Source organism: Hemitrygon akajei, unplaced genomic scaffold (genome assembly GCF_048418815.1).
Source record: "Hemitrygon akajei unplaced genomic scaffold, sHemAka1.3 Scf000129, whole genome shotgun sequence".
Taxonomy (NCBI): Eukaryota; Metazoa; Chordata; class Chondrichthyes; order Myliobatiformes; family Dasyatidae; genus Hemitrygon; species Hemitrygon akajei.
In genome coordinates this window covers 768,332-785,252 of record NW_027332015.1, presented here as the reverse complement: position 1 = coordinate 785,252, position 16,921 = coordinate 768,332, and the positions used below count along the sequence as shown (strand labels likewise).

Sequence of the window (16,921 nt, the reverse complement as noted above, 5' to 3'; positions counted from 1 at the left end):
GGGCCCATAGTGTTGAGGAAACAGAGAGTCTGCAGAGAGACTTGGATAGATTGGGGTAATGGGCAAAGAAGTGGCAATTGAATTACAATGTCGGAAAGTGTATGATCATGCACTTTGGTAGAAGAAATAAACGGACAGTCTACTATTTGAATGGGGAGAGAATTCAAAGTTCTGCGATGCAACGGGACTTGGGAGTCCTCATGCAGGATACCCTTAAGGTTAACCTCCAGGTTGAGTCGGTGGTGAAGAAGGCGAATGCAATGTTGGCATTCATTTCTAGAGGAATAGAGTATAGGAGTAGGGATGTGATGTTGAGGCTCTATAAGGCACTGGTAAGACGTCACTTGGAATACTGTGTGCAGTTTTATGCTCCTTTAAGAAAGGATGTGCTGACTTTGGAGAGGGTTCAGAGAAGATTCACTGGAATGATTCCGGGAATGAGAGGGTTAACATATGAGGAACGTTTGACCGCTCTTGGACTGTACTCCTTGGAGTTTAGAAGAATGAGGGGGGACCTCGCAGAAACATTTCGAATGTTGAAAGTCATGGACAGAGTGGATGTGGCAAAGTTGTTTCCCATGGTGGGGGAGTCTAGTACGAGAGGACGTGACGTGAGGATTGCAGAACGTCCATTCAGTACAGAGATGCAAAGAATTTTTTTTTAGCCAGAGGATCTGTGGAATTTGTTTTCACGGGCCGCAGTGGAGGTCAAGTCATTGGGTGCATTTAAGACAGAGATTTATAGGTATGTGAGTAGCCAGGGCATCAAAGGTTATGGTGAGAAGGTGGGGGAGTGGGACTAAATGGGAGAATGGATCAGCTCATGATGAAATGGTGGAGAGAACTCGATGGGCCAAATGGCCGACTTCTGCTCCTTTGTCTTATGGTCTTATGGTGTTGGGCAGGATCCCTAATCACAGCAGGAAGATAGTGTTCAAGTGCGCTTGGTTCAGCTGCTGGGGTCAGGCTGAAGTGTATCCGCATCCTCTATACAGACCGGGGAACCAGCCTGAGCACCAGCCCCGGCAGAGGGTCATTAGCTTCCAATTCCACCTTAGTTTGTGAATCGCAAATGGCAGGAACACCACGGCAGATCACCGGCACCAAAGCGTCTTTGCATGGGTGATAGTATTGGGCTGGCGACTCTGAGGATATGGAACTGGCAGTATACGGGCTTCAGTCCAGGTTGGTAATTTGACAGCTGGGATCGGAATTTTCTCAGTCTGCAGTGAAGCTGAAATCCCAGGCGTTTGGGCATTGGTTTTGGGGAAATCACCATCTACACTGCCCAATAGGACATCATATCTGTCAAGTGTTTTGGAGATTATTTAAGAGTTAACTAGGGAGTTAGGTGAAGTTGGGCAGTGATGTTGTTCATCTGAACTTTGGTAAAGTCTATAACAAGATCCTGCATGGCAGCTGATCGGGAAGGTTCGGTCACGTGGGATTCACGGGGAGCTGGTGAGGTGGATTCACACCGGGCTCGAGAACAAGAAGCAGAGGGAGATGATTGATGATGGTTTTAGCAAATGGAGCCCTGTGGCGAGTGGGATGTGTGTGTCAGTGTCGAGACCTCTGTAATTCACTATTCATGTCACTGGTTTGTATGTGAATGTACATGGCACAGTTAGCAAGCTTGAATTTAATTGAATTAAATTGAATTGATTTCTTACATCTTTCACCCACATGAGGAGTAAAAATCATTACGTTACGTCTCGGTCTAAATGTGCAATGTGCAATCAAATTATTTTATAATAATTTATAATGAATTGAACAGTCAATATAATATCAAATCAGCGTGAGCTAATCAGCTCTCCCGGAACCTGTTGGTCCTGGCTTTTATGCTGCGGTACCGTTTCTTGGATGGTAGCAGCTGGAGCAGTTTGTGTGTGAGGTGACTCTGGTCCCCAAGGATCCTTCGGGCCCATGTTACACACTGTCCTTGTAAGTGTCCTGAAACATAGGAAGTTCACAACTACAGATGTGCTGGGCTGTCCGCACCACTCTCTGTAGAGTCCTGCGATTGAGGGAGTTACACTTCCCACACCAGGCAGTGATGCAGCCAGTCAGGATGCTCTGAATTGTGCCCCTATAAAAAGTTTTTAGGATTTGTGGTTGATACTGAACTTCCACAATCGTCTGTGGTGAAAGAGACTCTTTTGTGCCTTTTTCACCGAACAGCTGGTGTGAACAGACCACATGGAATCCTCGGTGATGTGGATGCCGAGGAACATAAAGCTATTCACCCTCTCAACCCCAGATTCATTGATGTTAATAGGGGCTAGCCCGTCTCCATTCCTCCTGTAATCCACAACCAGCTCCTTTGTTTTTGCGACATTGGGGGAAAGGTTATTTTGCCACCACTGTGTCAGAGAGATGACTTCTTCCCTGTAGGCCACCTCATTATTGCTTGAGAGCAGTCTAATCAATGTAGTGCCATCGTCAGATTTAATTAGCAGATTAGAGCTGTGGATAGCAGCATTGTCATGGATATACAGGGAGACTAAATTCGGGAGATTGGTTGATAAGGCAACAGGTGACAATGAATTTCAAAGACATCTTGGTCAGTTATGTAGATGGGCTGAGGAATGGTAAATGGTTTACAACGTGGACAAGTGAAAGATGGTGCATTTTGGACAGTCACACCAGGGTGGGACTGGTATAGTGAATGGGAGGGCACCGAGTGTTGTGGAACAGAGTGACCTGGGAGTACAAGAATACAGTTCAGTGAAAATGGACGGGCAAGTATAGAGGGTGAAAAAGAAGGCTTTACGCATGCTGGCCTTAGGGCATGAGGTCCGGATTATGGGCATTATATTGTAGTTATATAAATTGTTGGCTCGGCTACACAGAGTATTATGTACAGTTGTGTTCACCCTACTGTAGGAAAGATATTATCAGTCTGGAGAGGGTGCAAACGAGATTGCTGAAGATGCTGACTGGACTAGAGGGGCGAGTCACAGGGAGAGATCGGCTGAGCTGGATCTTTATTTCAGAGGAGGGTGACACATAATCAAGAGGGAGGTTAGATAATGTGGTTGGTCGTGGTATTTTCCCCAAGGTTCAAGATTCAAAATTGTTTAATGTTATTCCAGTACATAAGTGTAAAGTGTGATCTGGCCAGCACGGTACGGGTCCGAGGGACACGCTCCCCGTTCCCTGTTACTGACTCTCACCATCTTCTGCGCGCACCAGCTCCCCACCCCACCCACTGCCCACGCGCACCCTCTCACGGATCTTCGACACCCTTGCGCTTCCGGGCTGATGTTGAGCCGATATTAGCATGTTGCGTGTACCCGGTATCTCTCGTGAAGTGGCATGATATTTACTTGTTTCTCATTGGTGAGAGCAAATGCCAATTTAGCATACTAACCAACGGGGATATGGGTTTTGTCATTAAGGTGTTCCCTCCTTCGATCCCCACCACGTGTTTCCCAAACTGATTCCCGAGAAAGATCCAATAAGCTTGTTTCTTTAATGTCACACGGAGAGCGGAGAGGGGTAGAGAGGGAATTAGTGTGGGATCCTGTTGAAGGTGTCGGAAGTTGTGGAGGATAATGTGCTGGATCCGGAGGCTGTTGGGGTGGTAGGAATAGGGAATAGCATTTTTGATTTGGCAGGGTGGGAAGAGGTATAGTCGAGATAATTATGAGAGTCAGCTTCCAATTAGTTTCCATTTATTACCACGGAGTTAATAGGTCTGGCTGGTTTTCTTAGTATTAAACAATAAGCCAGCTTTCCACTTTCTTCTTTCACTTTCATTAGAAGCTTCCTCAGATCCTCCTCACTTTCAGCCATTAGAATAGTATCGTCTGCATATCCGAAGTTGTTATTATTTTGTCTGGTAATTTTGATTCCAGCACTTTGAGTCCTCGAGACCAGCATTCCTCATGATATGTTCAGCATATAGATTAAATAAGTAGGGTGACAGTATGCAGCCTTGTCGTACTCCTTTCCCAATCTTAAAACAGTTTGTTGTTGCGTGGTCAGTTCTAACTGTTGCTTCTTGATCTTTGTACAAGTTTCTCATAAGGCAGATCAGATGTCCTGGTATCCCCATTTCTTTGCCATAGTTTATTCTGGTCCACACTGTTGAAGGCTTTTGAGGTAATTAAAACATAGATAAATATTTCTCTGGAATTCTTTTGATTTCTCTATTATCCAGCATAAGTTAACAATTTGGTGCCTGATGCCTCTGTTCTTCCAAAACCAGCTTGTACATCCGGCTATTCTCATTTGGTATATTGCTTGGAGTCTTGCTTGCATGATCGTTGGTAATACCTTGCTACCATGTGGAAATTGTTCGGTAATTTGAACATTCCTTTACATTTCCCTTTTTGGAAATTGGGATATAATTTTTTTTTCATTTTAAATGTCATTGTTAGGTTTACCAGATCTGCTGGAAAATTGCATGCAACACTTTTACAGCAACACATTTTAAAGTTTGAAACAATTCAACTGGACTCCAGTCACATCGTGCAGCCTTATTATTGGCGATATTTTCTATTGCCCATTCGAATTCACTTTCCAGAATTTCCGGCTCTAGATCGAGAAGGGAGTCATTGCAAGTGTCTTGGCTGTTGGGATATTTCCTGTACTTTGTTGGGATATTTCCACTTCTTTGTATGCCTGCCATCACTTTTTGATGTATTTGCTTCTGTAAGGGCCTCCCCTCATTTCTCTTTTGCTGTACTTAATTTTGCATGAAATGATCCTTTCATTTGAATAGGTTTCTTGTTTTTTCCAATTCTGTTGTTTACTTCACCTTCTTTGCATCGCTCCTTTAAGTAAGCTTCCTTACGTCTCCTTGCTGTCTTCTTGAACGTTGTGTTCATTTGGAGGTATTTGTTCCAATCTCCATTGGCCTTCACTTCTCTTCACTGTTCAGCTTCCGCAGAAATCCATTTTGCTTTCCTGGTCTTTTTGTTTGCAATACTTTTTGTTGGTACCTCTTGTATAATGCTCCTTATTGTTATCCATAGTTCTTCTGGCATTGCTCTCCACCAGCTTGAATCCATGAATCTGTTCTTCACCTCAATGGCATATTCTAGAGGGATGCTCTCAACATCAACCTTTCCCGGCACGTTGGTTTTCCTGGTGCTCTTCAGTCTCATTCTGAATATTGTCACAAGCAGCTCATGGTCTGAGATTGTCAGAGACCAGAGGGACCGAGGAGTTAAAGTGCAGAGTTCACTCAATGCGGTGACACGGGGTGGTGAAGGTGTGTTTATTACTCTGTCCTTCAACAGTCAGGGTGCTGAGTGCAGGAGTTGGGAAATAATTATTATTTTTTTTTTTTATTGAGATACAGCTAGCCACGCTGTCCATTAAGTCCCCCACTTTGATCCTAGTCTTGTCACAGGACAATTTACAATGACCAGTCCACCGGTACTTCTTAAGACTGTGGGAGGGGGGCAGCCGGACCACCTAGAGGAAATGCATGCGATCATGGTGAGAACCTGCAAACTGCTACTGGGAGCAGCGGGAATTGCAAACGCGTCGAACTGTAAAGAGTTGTGTTAACTACTATGGTGCCGTTGTACAAGGCGTTGGTGATATTGTGTTTGGAAAGGCTTGGTTAAAGTGGAAGGAGTGCAGAGATTTGTGAGTCTGTTGTCAGGGCCAGAAGGCCTCAGTTCTGGGGAGAGAATGACCACTTTATACCTTTACTCCCTGAGCAGCGACCTTACAAAAATGTTTGAAATTTGAAGAGCAGAGTAACTGACTCTGACGCAAACGTTTTAATTTGTGTAATTCAGATCATCGCCAGCAGGAGGTGCTTTCCCGGACGGCATACAAGAAGACGATAATCAACCAGCCTCAGTCAGAGTCAAGAATGGACACAGGTATGTTCACTGGGCTCTTTCTCATTAAAACTCTGTCCTTATGGTACACGTGTAGTCAAATCATCAATAGTTCAGAGGAATAGACTTGGGAGATAAAGGGGCAGAGAGAAACTGTCATCATTGATCCTACTGGTAAGGCAACCTTGAGCACTGCAACAATACACCAGGTCCAGCGCAGGGACCTAACAAGGGGAATGGTCGAATCACTCCGCTCACCAGGCAAATCTTCACCTGAATGAAAGGAGAAGGAGCTCCTGAATAAGGTGGGTGTGGGCGAAACTCAGACAGGAATACAACAGCAGGCAATGTAACTGTCCAGGGAACAGATCAAATTTATGTCAGTATTTGGACCATCCTGATGTGGGAAATGCCTTCAACAGCCAGTGAGAGAAACACATCAAACACGAGGAAATCTGTAGATGCTGGAAATTCAAACAACACACACAAAATGCTGGTGGAACACAGCAGGCCAGGCAGCATCTATAGGAGAAGCACTGTTGACGTTTCGGGCCGAGTACCATAAGCACCCGCATGGGTACCAGTTATGCCTGCCTTTTTGTTGGCTTTGTGGAACAGTCCATGTTCCAAGTCTATACGGGTATCCGTCCCCCTCTTTTCCTTCGCTGCATCGGCGACTGCATTGGCGCTGCCTCCTGCACGCATGCTGAGCTCGTTGACTTCATTAACTTTGCCTCCAACTTTCACCCTGCCCTCAAATTTACCTGGTCCATTTCCGACACCTCCCTCCCCTTTCTTGATCTTTCTGTCTCCATCTCTGGAGACGGCTTATCTACTGCTATCTACTATAAGCCTACAGACTCTCACAGCTACCTGGACTATTCCTCTTCCCACCCTGTCTCTTGCAAAAATGCTATCCCCTTCTCGAAATACCTCCGTCTCCGCTGCATCTGCTCTCAGGATGAGGCTTTTCATTCCAGGACGAAGGAGATGTCTTCCTTTTTTAAACAAAGGGGCTTCCCTTCTTCCACCATCAACTCTGCTCTCAAACGCATCTCTCCCACTTCCCGCACACCTGCCCTCATTCCAACCGCCCGCCACCCGACTCGGGATAGGGTTCCCCTTGTCCTCACCTACCACCCCACCAGCCTCCAGGTCCAACGTATAATTCTCCGTAACTTCCGCCACCATCAACGGGATCCCACTACCAAACACATATTTCTCCCCCCCCCCCCCCCACTTGCTGCTTTCCGCAGGGATCGCTCCCTGCGCGACTTCCTTTTCTATTCGCCCCCCCACCAACCCTTCCCACCGATCTCCCTCCTGGCACTTACCCGTGTAAGTAGAACAACTGCTATACCTGCCCTTACACTTCCTCCCTCACCATCATTCAGGGCCCCAGACAGTCCTTCCAGGTGAGGCGACACTTCACCTGTGAGTCGGCTGGTGTGGTTTACTGCGTCCGCTGCTCCCGGTGTGGCCTTTGGTGAGACCCAATGCAGACTGGGAGACCATTTCGCTGAACACCTACGCTCTGTCTGCAAGAGAAGGCAGGATCTCCCAGTGGCCACAAATTTTAATTCCACGTCCCATTCCCATTCTGATATGTCTATCCATGGCCTTCTCTGCTGTCAAGATGAAACCGCATTCAGGTTGGAGGAACAACACCTTATATACTGGCTGGGTAGCCTCCAACCTGATGGCATGAACATTGACTTCTTTAACTTCCGTTAATGCCCCTCCTCCCCTTCTTACCCCATCTTTGACGTATTTAGTTGGTATTTTTTCTCTCTCTCTCTGCCCATCACTCTGCCTGTTCTCCATCTCCCTCTGGTGCACCCATCCTTTCTTTCTCCCTAAGCCTCCCGTCCCATGATCCTTTCCCATCTCCAGCTCTGTATCCCTTTTGCCAATCACCTTTCCAGCTCTTAGCTTCATCCCACCCCTCCGGTCTTCTCCTATCATTTCGCATTTCCCCCTCCCCCTCCTACTTTCAAATCTCTTACTATCTTTCCTTTCAGTTAGTCTTGACGAAGAGTGTCGGCCCGAAACGTCAACAGTGCTTCTGCTATAGATGCTGCCTGGCCTGCTGTGTTCCACCAGCATTTTGTGTGTGTTGAGAGAAATAGATGTTGTTTTCTGTTTGGAAGCGCAATAGTGAATTCTCCTCCGATTTTTGGGTTGTTGCATAATGGAGGTGAAGGAAGTTCCCGGTGTCTGTTTTCTGTGGTCGAGTTGAAGAATGTTATATTGTGGGAGAACGGGATGGGTGCGGGAGACAGTGGACAACAGAAATTGTTAAAAGGCAATCTGGGGGGGGGGGGCTAGGGAAACAAGGAAATGTCCTTGGCAAATAGGATTAAAGTAAAACAAAATGATAAGTAGGGAGAGCACTGCACAAAATGCTGGAGGAACTCAGCAGGTCAAGTAGCAACTATAGACAGAAATTAACTATTGACGTTTCGGGTTAAGGAATCTCAATCAGAGTATTTGTAAATTGATTTTAGTGTTGCCTTGGGCACATAAAATGGAGTCAGGACTGGAGGAGTGTTGTTCTGGCTGAAAACCTGTGACCAGCGGTGTCCGCAAAGATCACTGTTTGGCCATGTGTCGTGTGTGATGTAAATAAATTAATAATAAAATATGTATTACTCAAAATAATATACCAGGTGCACAGTTAATCCTGGAACGGTTAATACAATTGATGTACGGACTGGTCTTGTGATAGATATGCATAGTTTCCTGAAAGTAGCAACACATTTGGTAGCGTGCTAACGATGAGTTGAGGTATTTGTTGAAGTTGGCCTGTAACTGGATACGCGTTGGTTAAGAGACAATTTCATTATTGTGCTCAGATCTGGTAACCACATCACGAAAGTGATGTGGAGGGTCTGGAGGGGGTGCAGACGAGTTTCACCATAAATACCAGAGGGAATTGGCTTTATGTTAGAGGGTAAAGTTTGAAGGGAATTTAGGATGCAGGTTTTCCACAGAGAGTGATCGGTATCTGGAATGAGCTGCTGAGGGAGGGACTGGAAACAGATACTCAGCAGCATCTGAGAGGCGTTTGAACTCATGAGTAGGCCGGGAACGGAGGGATATTGATCATGTTCCTAAAGATGGGATTGGTTTAAGTTGGCATCGTGTCCGCAGACGCAGAGTACACTCTACCATTTTATGTTCTATGACCAACTACAGATCTGAACTCCGCAATCTCTGCCTTCCTGTCAAATTGTGAGGATCACCAACTGTTCCAGTTGACGAGATTCTACATGGAGCGACTGGAGCAGGCGATTGAGCAGGGTGTGGAGGGAGTTGGCTTTATGCTAATGGGCGATGATCACTTCACCGGGCAGGAGTATCACGTAAGTGGGAGGAACATAGACTGAGTGTAGATTCTACTGAATCAATCACAGGCCGACACAACCGGTGTAACGGCACCTCTGGGCAGTGAAAATCCTGTAATGTTTGTGGTCAACATCAAGAAAAGAGATTTCACCTGAGGAAACCCTGAACCTTCATTCACTCATACCAGCCTCTCTCCAGTTTTCTGACCACGTTCATTTTTAGACAGGTTAGGATACAGACAATGACTGAGAGGTGAATTTAGTGATATGACACTTGACGGACATTGCAAGTGGACAGGGAACCTCTTTACACCACTCCGTTTGATAACACATCATGTTCCCAATGCTCGACCTTAATGGCTATTCACCAGTCTGTGTTCTTCTGATGACCCATGGGATTCCCACAAATCAAATATATAGTGACGTATTTCTCAGCTCATTTCTCGAGTCTACCTTCAACCCCACCGTCAGTTGAACAGGCGGTACTGAATATTGTCTCTCTTTTCAATTTCAATATCCCAGCATGCCTCATGGATCTGTTACCTTCTGTTCTTTGTGACTGTTCCAATTTGAGTTTGTAATTACCACAGCATATACTGTTAACACTGGGAAATGCAACATTTGTATCACTGAAAATATTCCAAGAATCTACAGCTAACAGAGAATTACAAAGAAACATCTTTCCAATGGCCCTTGTGCTCCGGGAGTGCATTCACCTAACTCCACCCAGATTGAATTTTAATGAAGAGCCACACACTATACCGAACACTACGTTCCACATGAGGCAGCTGACAATTTCAGTCCAAACTTCTTACTCAACATTCCCACCAGCTGGTTTTGGTCTGTCACACATGCACAATAGTCCTGAATTTGCTGTCTGCTCCTCACTGCCAGTGTCCGGCTGTCGGCTGACACTGGACCCCTCATGGAGCCTGGCAGTGAAGTGTGAACCTGTTGTGGTTTACCAGGGATTACCCCAGGGAAAATCAACAGTAACCCTGTCATAGCTTGATCTACCCACAGTCAGCAAACCCTACAGTACAGCAACAAACTCTTCTGCCCATCTAGTCCACACCGGCCTATTATCTGCTTAGTCCCATTGATCTGCACCCGGACTGGAGACGTCCATACCTCTCCCATTGAATGAACTTATCCAAATTGATCTTGAATGTTCAAATCTAATGTACATCGACTAATTCCGATGGTAGCACGTTGCACGCTCTCAGCAACCTCTGAGTGAACAAGTTCACCCTCATATTGCCTTTGACCTGTCATCGTTACCCCATGATCTCTAATTCCAGTCCCACCCAACCTCAGTAGTAAATGTCTTTTCACACTTACTCTATCTATACCTTTCATAAGCTTGTATACCTCTGTCACATCTCTATTGGTCCTCCTACACTCTATTGAAATAACATCCTAGCCTATTCACACGTTCTCTATATCTCAGGTCCTCAAGTCCTGGCAACAATCTGTATTTTTTTCTGCACTCGTTCAATCTTATTGATATCCTTCCGAGAGGTAGGTGCACACATTGCTTCTTTAGTCTCTGCCACATCAATTTTGACATAATATTCCAACTTTTGTATGCAATATTTTGATTTATGAAGGCTCATGTCCGAAAAGCTTTACAACGCCATCTACCTTCGACAACACTTGCAAGAAATTTTGGATCTGTATCACTTTGCAGGATCTCATCACACTTCCTACTCTTGTCATTGGTACCAACGTGGACAACGACCTCTGGCAGCTAATCCTGCCCTTAAGAAAGTTTCAGAGTCGATACGAGATATAAATGACGTTGGCAAGACACCATCCAAAATTCCTGTTCTTGTAAATAGAATCTCCAGTCTGTTCTCCTAACCATTGAATTCCCCCTGTCATTGCAGATCAGCACTTCTCATCCCTTCCGAGTCACAAAGCCAAACTCAGAGCCAGAGGCATAATCACCGTGGCTTTCCTCTGCTAGGCCATACCCCGAAACAGAAATCCATACACCTGTTACAGAGGAGTTTCCTGCAGTGGCTGCCTGTTCCCTTCCCTCTCCTGACAGTCACCCAGTTCCCTGTGTCCTGCCCCTTGTGTATAGCTCCCTCCCTGTATAGCCTGTCAGTCAATCTCTCAGCCTCCGGAATGATCCTGAGTTCACCCAGCTCCAGCTCCAATTCCTCAGCACAGTCTGTATTAAGCTGCAGCTGGATGAAATTCCTGAAGGTGTAGTTATCGGGGACACTGAATGTCTCCCTGTCTTGCCGCACCCTGTAGGAAGAGCATCCCACTATCCTGCCTGGCGTTCCCACTGCTCTAACAGTGAAAAAGAGAAGGGAAATGTTACCCAAGATCTACCTAAAGCCTCCGCCTCTCCTCACTGAACCCTCTCTGACACAAACCTACTCTATCCCTGGCTCACTCACACTATGTCTGCTCTGTTTAAACCTTGCCAAGTGGATAAGTACCCCGCAATCTGTGGCGTTCAGAAAGTCATCACTGGCCACGCTAACTTCTTTTAAGTTCTTTTTCCTGCTACGAACAATTGCTGTCAGTGATCTGTGATGAGCAGAGTGTGCTGGGTCAGTCCATGTTCAGGGTAGATTTGCACCCATCCCTCCGTTCCTCAATATATTCCCCATTGTTCATTACAGAGCGTGACTGAGCTCGCGGAGAAGGGAAACCGAGCGGGCGCTTCCAAACTCCTCCTGGATCTGGTGATGGAGAGGGGCTCCGGGGCCCGGAGGGTGATGTGGGAATCCTTTGTGAAACTACATCACCATTTACCGAAGTTGAGCAGAATATTGGAGGAAATACGGGAACGAGGTACGGTGAACAATATACTGTGTGTTACAGATCTGAATGCTGATGAATTTACAGTATTATACAGAACAGACTTCATGCAGGTTAATCTGTTTGAACAGGTGACGGCCAGTTCGCCTACATGGACACTGAGCGGGGTTTATCTGAAGTGCCCGCGCATCTGAAAGGTAAGAGATGGAACAGAAATCCTAAAGTCTGTATTTCACACTGAGAGTCTGAATACCTGTCTTTAGAGGCCTGTTTAGAGACCGTCAGAGTCTGGGAGACAGGTTTTTGTTGTTATTTCACACTGAGAGTCTGAATAAGTCTCTTTAGAGGCCTGTTTAGAGACTGTCAGAGTCTGGGAGACAGGTTTTTGTTGTTATTTCACACTGAGAGTCTGAATACGTCTCTTTAGAGGCCTGTTTAGAGACCGTCAGAGTCTGGGAGACAGGTTTTTGTTGTTATTTCACACTGAGAGTCTGAATACGTCTCTTTAGAGGCCTGTTTAGAGACTGTCAGAGTCTGGGAGACAGGTTTTTGTTGTTATTTCACTCTGAGAGTCTGAATACGTGTCTTTAGAGGCCTGTTTAGAGACTGTCAGAGTCTGGGAGACAGGTTTTTGTTGTTATTTCACTCTGAGAGTCTGAATACGTCTCTTTAGAGGCCTGTTTAGAGACTGTCAGAGTCTGGGATACAGGTTTTGTTGTTGTGGCTGGAGGACATGAAGCAATTTGCATTTGTCACAACACCTTTTCTGTAGGGCCGAATATCTGGAGATTTGACAAAACTGAAGCCAAACCATTTCAATTGGAACATCCAACTCTAGCACGGGAAATCTCACACCTCTGATCCAAACTGGAGCCGAGATTTGTTGTTATTCCTCCATAAGAACATGACATGGGAGCAGAATTAGGCCATTCAGCCCATCAGTCTGCTCCGCCATTCCATCATGGCTGATTCCTGATTCCACTCAACACCATACACCTGCCTTTTCGCCATATCCTTTGATGCCCTGTCCAATCAGGAACTTCTGCCTTCATTACACCCATGGACTCGGCCTCCACTGCAGTCTGAGGCAGAGCCTTACAGAGAGTCATTACTCCCTGGCTCAAAGAATCCTCCTTACCTGTTGTAAAGGATCGCCCCTCAATTTTGAGGCTCTGGCCCCTAGTTCTGGATGCACCTACCACAGGAAACATCCTTTCAACATCTGGTCCTTTCAACATTCTGCAGGTTTAAAAGAGATTCCCTTGCATTCCTTAAAATTTCAGTAAGTACAGGCCCAAAGTTGCCAAAACACGCCTCATATGTTAACCCCTTCATTCCTGGAATCATCCTCTTGAATCTCCTCTGGACTCTCTCTAATGACCACACATCTTTTCAGAGGTACGGGGCGCAAAGCTGTTGACAACACTCCTGTAGTGCAGCCTGACTACAGTCTTGTAAAGGCTCAGCATTTATATGCTATTCTCTTTTTTGCTGCCTTTACCACAGACTTGACCTTTAAATTAATCTTCTGTGAGTTTTGCTCGAGGCTCCGAGGTCCCTCTGAAGTCGCTCTGCATCTCTGATTCTTGGACCTTCTACCCGTTTAGATAATAGTCCTCTCCTTTCACCGAAATGCATTATCATACATTTCCAACACTGTATTCCATCTGCCACCTTTTTGCCCATTTTTCCAATTTGCCTCAGCACTACCGGCCCCTCCACCTATCTTCGTATTATCCGCAAACTTTGCCACAAATCCATTCATTCCATCATCTAAATCACTGACAATCAATCTGAAAGTCAGTGGTCCCAATACTGATCCCTGGGGAGCACCACCAATCACTGGCAGCCAACCAGAAAAGGCCCCTTTTATTCCCACTTGCTGCCTGCTGCCTGTCAGCCATTCCACTACACGTGCCAGTATCTTTCCTGTGACGCCATAGATTTTTATCTGGTTAAGCAGACTCATGTGCGGCAGCTTATCAAATGCCTTCTGAAAATCCAAGTAAATGGCATCCACTGACTCTCCTTTGTCCAGACTGCTTCTTACTTCCACCGTGAAATCTAACAGAACCATTGCAAACTTATATTGTCATTATTCTCCAAGTACCTTGAAAGCTCAACCTTAATAAGAGACTCCAACTCTTTCCCAGTCGCTGAGGTTTGGATAACTGGCCTATAATGTTCCTTCTTTTGCCTTCCTCCCTTCTTAAAGACTAGAGTGACAATTGCAATCTTCCAGTCCTACAGGACCATGCCAGAATAAAGTGATTCTTCAGAGATCATGATCAATCCATCTGTCATCACTTCAGCAACCTCTCACAGGACTCTGGCATGCAGTCCATCTGGCCCAGGTGACTTTGCACCTTAAGAGCTTTCAGTATGCCAAGATGTTTTTCTTTTGTAATAGCAATGGCACTCACTCCTACTGCCTGTCACTCGCAGACCACTGCATGCTGCTAGCGTCTGGAACAGTGAAGATATATGCAGAGTGCACATTATCCAGTGTTCCAGCATGGACTCTCACCTCCCTTTTACTCTTTATATAACTGAAAATAAGTGTTTATTATCCTGCTTTATATTATTGGCTTTTCTGCCGTCATATTTCATCTTTTCCCTACTTATAGCTTTTTTAGTAGACTATTGTTGTATGCCCTTTCCTTGGCTTTTATGCAATCCTTATCTTCCTTTGTCACCCATGGTTGCCTACACGTGTCACTTGAGAACTTTTTCCTCCGTGGGCCGTATCCATCCTGCAACTTGAGACCTATTCCCAGAAGCTTCAGCCATCTCCGCTAGTATCCTTCTCCAATCTACCTGGGAAAGCTTCTCTCTCGTGCCTCTGTAATTCGCTTTATTCCATTGCGACCATATCCGCTAGTATACTCCTCCAATCTACCTGGGAAAGCTTCTCTCTCGTGTCTCTGTAATTCGCTTTATTCCATTGCGATCATCTCCGCTAGTATCCTTCTCCAATCTACCTGGGAAAGCTTCTCTCTCGTGCCTCTGTAATTCACTTTATTCCATTGCGACCATCTCCGCTGGTATCCTTCTCCAATCAACCTGGGAAAGCTTCTCACTCGTGCCTCTGTAATTCGCTTTATTCCATTGCGATCATCTCCGCTAGTATCCTTCTCCAATCTGCCTGGGAAAGCTTCTCTCTCGTGCCTCTGTAATTCGCTTTATTCCATTGCGATCATCTCCGCTGGTTTCCTCCTCCAATCTACCTGGAAAGCTTCTCTCTCGTGTCTCTGTAATTCACTTTATTCCTTTGCGATCATCTCCGCTAGTATCCTTCTCCAATCTGCCTGGGAAAGCTTCTCTCTCGTGCCTCTGTAATTCACTTTATTCCATTGCGATCAACTCCGCTAGTATCCTTCTCCAATCTACCTGGGAAAGCTTCTCTCTCGTGCCTCTGTAATTCGCTTTATTCCACTGCGATCCGGTGCCTGGGAAAGCTTCTCTCTCGTGCCTCTGTAATTTGCTTTATTCCACTGCGATCATCTCCGCTAGTATCCTTCTCCAATCTGCCTGGGAAAGCTTCTCTCTCGTGCCTCTGTAATTCGCTTTATTCCATTGCGATCATCTCCGCTAGTATCCTTCTCCAATCTACCTGGGAAAGCTTCTCTCTCGTGCCTCCGTAATTCGCTTTATTCCATTGCGATCATCTCCGCTAGTATCCTTCTCCAATCTACCTGAGAAAGCTTCTCTCTCGTGCCTCTGTAATTCGCTTTATTCCATTGAGATAATCTCCGCTAGTATCCTTCTCCAATCTACCTGGTAAAGCTTCTCTCTCGTGCCTCTGTAATTCGCTTTATTCCATTGCGATCATCTCCGCTAGTATCCTTCTCCAATCTACCTGGGAAAGCTTCTCTCTCGTGCCTCTGTAATTCGCTTTATTCCATTGCGATCATCTCCGCTAGTATCCTTCTCCAATCTACCTGGGAAAGCCTCTCTCTCGTGCCTCTGTAATTCGCTTTATTCCATTGCGATCATCTCCGCTAGTATCCTTCTCCAATCTACCTGGGAAAGCTTCTCTCTCGTGCCTCTGTAATTCGCTTTATTCCATTGCGATCATCTCCGCTAGTATCCTTCTCCAATCTACCTGGGAAAGCTTCTCTCTCGTGCCTCTGTAATTCGCTTTATTCCACTGCGATCCGGTGCCTGGGAAAGCTTCTCTCTCGTGCCTCTGTAATTTGCTTTATTCCACTGCGATCATCTCCGCTAGTATCCTTCTCCAATCTGCCTGGGAAAGCTTCTCTCTCGTGCCTCTGTAATTTGCTTTATTCCACTGCGATCATCTCCGCTAGTATCCTTCTCCAATCTGCCTGGGAAAGCTTCTCTCTCGTGCCTCCGTAATTCGCTTTATTCCATTGAGATAATCTCCGCTAGTATCCTTCTCCAATCTACCTGGTAAAGCTTCTCTCTCGTGCCTCTGTAATTCGCTTTATTCCATTGCGATCATCTCCGCTAGTATCCTTCTCCAATCTACCTGGGAAAGCTTCTCTCTCGTGCCTCTGTAATTCGCTTTATTCCATTGCGATCATCTCCGCTAGTATCCTTCTCCAATCTACCTGGGAAAGCCTCTCTCTCGTGCCTCTGTAATTCGCTTTATTCCATTGCGATCATCTCCGCTAGTATCCTTCTCCAATCTACCTGGGAAAGCTTCTCTCTCGTGCCTCTGTAATTCGCTTTATTCCATTGCGATCATCTCCGCTAGTATCCTTCTCCAATCTACCTGGGAAAGCTTCTCTCTCGTGCCTCTGTAATTCGCTTTATTCCACTGCGATCCGGTGCCTGGGAAAGCTTCTCTCTCGTGCCTCTGTAATTCGCTTTATTCCACTGCGATCCGGTGCCTGGGAAAGCTTCTCTCTCGTGCCTCTGTAATTTGCTTTATTCCACTGCGATCATCTCCGCTAGTATCCTTCTCCAATCTGCCTGGGAAAGCTTCTCTCTCGTGCCTCTGTAATTTGCTTTATTCCACTGCGA

At 45.9% G+C, this 16,921-nt stretch overlaps 1 protein-coding gene across 1 annotated transcript in view; it reads left to right on the top strand.

The window, feature by feature from the left end:
- Positions 1 to 16,921, top strand: part of LOC140723711 (NACHT, LRR and PYD domains-containing protein 3-like) — a 50,277-nt gene that overhangs the window by 13,224 nt on the left and 20,132 nt on the right. Inside the window, exons 2-5 of the mRNA XM_073038267.1 lie at positions 5,760 to 5,846; positions 9,003 to 9,169; positions 11,794 to 11,965; positions 12,064 to 12,129. Of these exons, the coding sequence (XP_072894368.1) occupies positions 5,837 to 5,846; positions 9,003 to 9,169; positions 11,794 to 11,965; positions 12,064 to 12,129 (415 nt within the window). The 5' untranslated portion in view covers positions 5,760 to 5,836. The remainder of the gene's footprint in view (positions 1 to 5,759; positions 5,847 to 9,002; positions 9,170 to 11,793; positions 11,966 to 12,063; positions 12,130 to 16,921) is intronic.